This window comes from Solanum pennellii, chromosome 3 (genome assembly GCF_001406875.1).
Source record: "Solanum pennellii chromosome 3, SPENNV200".
In the NCBI taxonomy this organism is placed as follows: domain Eukaryota; kingdom Viridiplantae; phylum Streptophyta; class Magnoliopsida; order Solanales; family Solanaceae; genus Solanum; species Solanum pennellii.
In genome coordinates, this window is record NC_028639.1 from 49,767,773 (window position 1) to 49,772,742 (window position 4,970).

The following is a 4,970-nucleotide window of genomic DNA, read 5'->3' on the forward strand; positions in this document are numbered from 1 at the left end:
ATATATATATATATATATATATATCTGTGTGTGCGTGTGCGTGTGTGTGCGTGCGTGTGTGTGTGTGTGTTTGTTTATTTTTCTATTCATTTATTTTGTTGCTTAGGTATGTGATAAAGGTTTTTTTTAGTATTCTTGTTGTTCCTACTGTCTGCCTGTGATTATGGGTACCTGCTATATTAATCAATTGGCTTAAATTAAAGTGTAGTTATTCTTTAGCCATTTCCTCAAGGCTTCCAACTTGCCCTTCCATGATTTCTTTGCGTTTAAATTACATGTTGCTGTACATATTTTTTATATATATTTTTCCTTTGTGATTTGCCATATCTTTCTCCTCCACTTATTACGATCGGGTCGTATGCTAATATTTTTGTCATTTTATTACATGTGATACCAATCCAAGTCCTTTTGGACTATCCTTGCATCTCGAGTTGGTTCAAAACCCAACTCTCATGTTGAGTCGGCCATTCATAAAGAAGTATGTATACAGGTTGAAAGCAGCTGTATGTTGCTGGAAATTCATTTTTCAACCTTTGAAAGTCGAAAGATAGGTTGATATCCCGTCCGTATACAGTGATATACAGTCTGAATATATAATATACAGGTCCAAAAATCGTACAGGTGCTGGAAATTTGATATGGGATGGCATACATTCCGTATATATCCGAATATACACAAAAACGGATTTCATACAAGCCGTATATATCAGTATACATCAAAGGGAAACTTACATAAATGTGCTATAATAATAAAATATTTACCATTTATAGCAACAATATTCTTTTTTCACTTGATCGCTTTTAATTCATTTATAATACAATTTTAATACATATTACAAAGAACAATTTATTATTCACATATAATACAAGTTTTAATGATGGATAATACATTTATCACACATTTTAATACACTTATAATACAATATGACCATTTTTTACCAAACAAACACAATATATTTCAAAAATAATTATAATTCAAATATATTGCATAAATAATTCACTTTTAATACATATTACATATTTATCACAGTATTGCTATAAATGGTAATAAACAAAAAGTATAGCTAAAATCAGTAATTATTTTTTAAAATGTATTAATTTATGTAATTTTTCCTACATCAAATGTATACCAGATTTTCAAGAGAGAAATGGGCCTAAATCCCCATTCAAAATAGCTGCAGGATTTTGGAGAATTGGGCCTAAAAGTCCATCTTTGCTGAATTTGGACAAAGAAGCCCAAGTTCAAATTCCCTCCCTTTCCCCTCCTTATTTATTTGCTATTGTATTGACTTACTTTTCACTTATTTAATTTTGGTTTGACTTAATTAATTTCCAAAAGTTAGTCATTTCTCTTTCATATTTAATTAAAAAGTATTTATTTTTATATTCTATTTTTAACTTTATTGTCACCATTAGACCTTTTTAAAAGATTTCCTCTAAGTTCACTCCCCTTTAAAATAATCAATTAAAATAGAATAGTAATATTGGTAAATAAATAACTTGAATTTATTTATTTAGACAATATCTAAAAAAAAATAATTTAAAAGGTCATTTAGTCAAATCGCCGGTCAACCGCGAGTTAGCGGAATTCCGAGGGCCTAACGCCTTCTTGGAATGTATATTTGAACTTCGAACCCTTTTCAATTGATTTTTATCTGTTTTAAATATTTTGAAAAATAATTATAAGTTTTTTCTTGATTTTTACTAAAAAATCAAGTGGCGACTCTGTTAATTTGGAAAGTCAATTTTTCTTAAATCATAAGATTAATCGATTTTGCAAAACTTAGTCATTTTTTACTATTATATATTTTTAATAAAACAGAAATGACAACTCTGTTGGGGATTAATTAAGTTCTAACCAAAACTGAGTGTTATTATTGAATTGTTTATATGTGATTAATTTGTTTAAATTATAAATTGACATTGCATATCATGACATATTTCTGATATATATTGTATAGTATATTGAAGGACGGTTTGTGGAACCGCAGTCGGACTTTTTTATACTCACCCTCTTTCGAAATTAGCGATAATTTATTGGTTCATTTGCGTCCAATGGTTGTCGTGAGTTCCAGCCCAAATTGTCCATTTGGGTTCCCGGTCTTTTCAAAAGCCACTCCTAGTCAACTAGCGTAGAGCTGAGCCAAATCCCGAATTTAGGAGCATTTGAACTAAGATGATCCAACGCCCAAGGCGTGTTGGGCCCATTAGAAGCCCACCTTGTGTCTACTTGGCCCAAATTGCCAAAAACAGACAATCATGCTTACGTGTTGATTGAAGGATGTATATGCGTTTTAAAATAATTTATTGTCTACGGGGTGGGGGTTGACTAATTTTGTTTGCTGTTTTTTATAGGATGAATCCGACACACGAGCCTTTGAAAACAAGGATGGTTACTATCCCTGATCCCTTCCTCAAAGTATGCTGGAGGTTCATGAACAACGACGATAAAATGATCGTTCAGAAACACATTGGTTACCTTCCGTCGCTGCTAGAGATGAATGCTTGGCCTGGCCTAATTGGGACGATGGTGAAATTCTAGGATAGTGAGAACATGGTCTTTCGGTTTGGGGAAGTGGAGTTGACGCCAACTATAGAAGAAGTTCTTATCATCTATGAAAGTGTCTCCATGTGCAACAAAAGGAAGCAACATCCAGATACAGATCTCCTAAATCCCATAATATTGGATTTCGCCAAAGATAGAAAAAAGTTGTCATTGGTTTAAGCCAAGTGGATGGACAAGCTCCCTAGCCCAAATATACCTTTTAGAAAACTATATTATTGGTTCGGGCGTGCAAGGGCTTATGAAAAATATAAAGACGAGTTCGTTTCAAAAGAAAAATGGAAAGAGACGCGTCCCCTCGCATTTGCAATATGTTTGCTCGCAACGATGGTTTTCCCTCAAGGGCCAAAATACACTATTCATCCTAGTGTTTTTATGGTCACTCATGACATCTTTTATGGAGTGGATTATAAAACATCAACGAAGTACTACACTTTAGCGCCTATGATTCTGGTCGACATCTATAGGGCTTTAGACAAGTGTCAGAGCGGAGAACGTTTTTATCAAGGGTGTAATTTGATACTACAGTGGTGGATGATGCGACATTTCATCAAGACTCATAATCCCAAAGAACTAGATCCCCTAAGGTGGTCATACGAGCTACATGGTCATGATTGGTGGTTGTATCACAATCATTGTAATAAGACTAGAGGAGAGAGTTTTTGGTATCCGAGGCTTCGAGGGCTGAGAGAGGAAGACGTACAATGGTCAATAGATAGTTTGGTGATAACTAAGAATATGGTGGTTCGAACAGAAAAGGTCCCTTATTTGGTATTTGCTGGGTTAAGAGGGACTAGACCATATGCTTCCGGTCGAGTTTTGAGACAACTAGGAGGGAAACAAGAGTTGCCCCAGATCGCAGATATGATGAAATTTGCAACTTACCATGAGAATGGACGAGTTGCATTTGCTGAAGACATGTATAGGATGTGGAGATCCCGAAGAGTGTTGGGTGAACCTGTACCAAACAGGTTTCGTCCAGAATATTCGAGGGAGTACAAATAATGGTTGAAAAAGAGTCTCGCTGGAACTATTGAGCTTGGTCCAAACGTTCCTCACATTATTGCAGATGTTGGACCCAAACATCAAGTCCGACTTCACCGACTTCAAGAGAAGTTTGATAAGAATGAATTAGAGCATCGACGTCGTCACTCAGAAGACGCCAAAGTCATAGCTCGATTGAAACAAGAACTACGAAGAGCCAGGCAGTGCATGGCAGAGTTAGATGATAGCATGGAACAACAGATTCAGTCGATAGAGGGGTTCAGACATCAAGAAGGAGCTTGATTGGCGAGAGATCATCTCTGGGCGAACAGATATGCTATGTAGGAAGAGGTCAAAATCGCCAAGAGGACCAGACTTGATGAAGGATCAGAGGAGGCTTGAGTTTTATTTACCATACCCTGCGTGGGACTGCTTTATTTTCAGAACTATTTCTTTATTTTATGTTTATCAGACATTTTGGATGCTATTAATGAAGTATTTAATAAATCGGGTTTAAAAGGCATATACATCCTTCAATTCGTTAGGCCTACCCTTGGCATAAAAGGGTCACATGCATGTTTAGGACGCGATATGTGTGTTTAACTGCTTATGTATTATGTTGCTATGAATGAGGATATAGTAAAACCACTCCTATCTAGAAATTTCAAAAAAATATAGAGAAGTCACTATTACAAATGTCCGACCAAAACTTTCTGAGTCATAAGTTTCTCACTCAAAAGACACCTTCTATACCATGAATGCTAAAACATCATTCTACCGTCTCAGGAAAGGCAAAAATTACTGCTATGAACAAATATAATAACATCCAGATGGAACTCACTGGATAAAAACTACAAAGAAAGATCAAACAGATCACTCGAAAAATTCAAGAAGCCAAGGAGGAGGGGCTTAGAGTCGACATGGCCACCGCAATCTTCAAAGCTGCAACCGTGACGCTGAATGAGGATCTGGTATCACAGATGAAGAGAAAGAAAGATGTTGAGATGGAGACAGAGGACTTGCAAGAGAAGTTGGACATGCTTCCGTTGAGAGTGCAAGAAAGAGAAGCGAGAGAAGCAAGGATAGAATCGGAGACTGCCGCTCTGTTAGCTAAAAACATGTCACTTGATGAAGAGCTGACTATGGAAATGGAAGAATTCACCTCCATGAGGGAAAGAATGGCCGCACTGAGGAAGAAGAATAAAGTCTTCCATAGCAACATGATTGATAAACTTCAAAGAATGCGCGAAAAATACCCCGTCTACGAGCAGGAAGCTAATAGTGGTCCCGATAACGCTCACCTTGGAGCGACTGGGGAAGAAGACGACGAGGAAATCGTCTACAAACCTCCATTCCTGGGCCGTCTGAAAGAAGGAGACTAATGATGCAATAAGAAGGAAAATGACTAACGTGTCGTCATCCTT

General features: G+C 36.4%; 1 protein-coding gene across 2 annotated transcripts in view; it reads left to right on the forward strand.

Moving 5' to 3' along the window:
* LOC114076407 overlaps window positions 1-4,033 on the forward strand; it is a 5,640-nt gene extending 1,607 nt beyond the window's left edge. Inside the window, exon 2 of one of the 2 annotated variants that reach the window (XR_003577306.1) lies at window positions 404-779. Coding sequence is in view for 1 of the 2 variants with exons in the window: in XM_027915384.1 (XP_027771185.1) it covers window positions 2,734-3,567 (834 nt within the window). In the remaining variant the exon portion in view is untranslated. Of the gene's footprint in view, window positions 1-403; window positions 780-2,354 lie in introns of those variants that run through there. The other variant, XM_027915384.1, reaches the window with a different exon arrangement.
* Window positions 4,034-4,970: the final 937 nt, after the last annotated feature.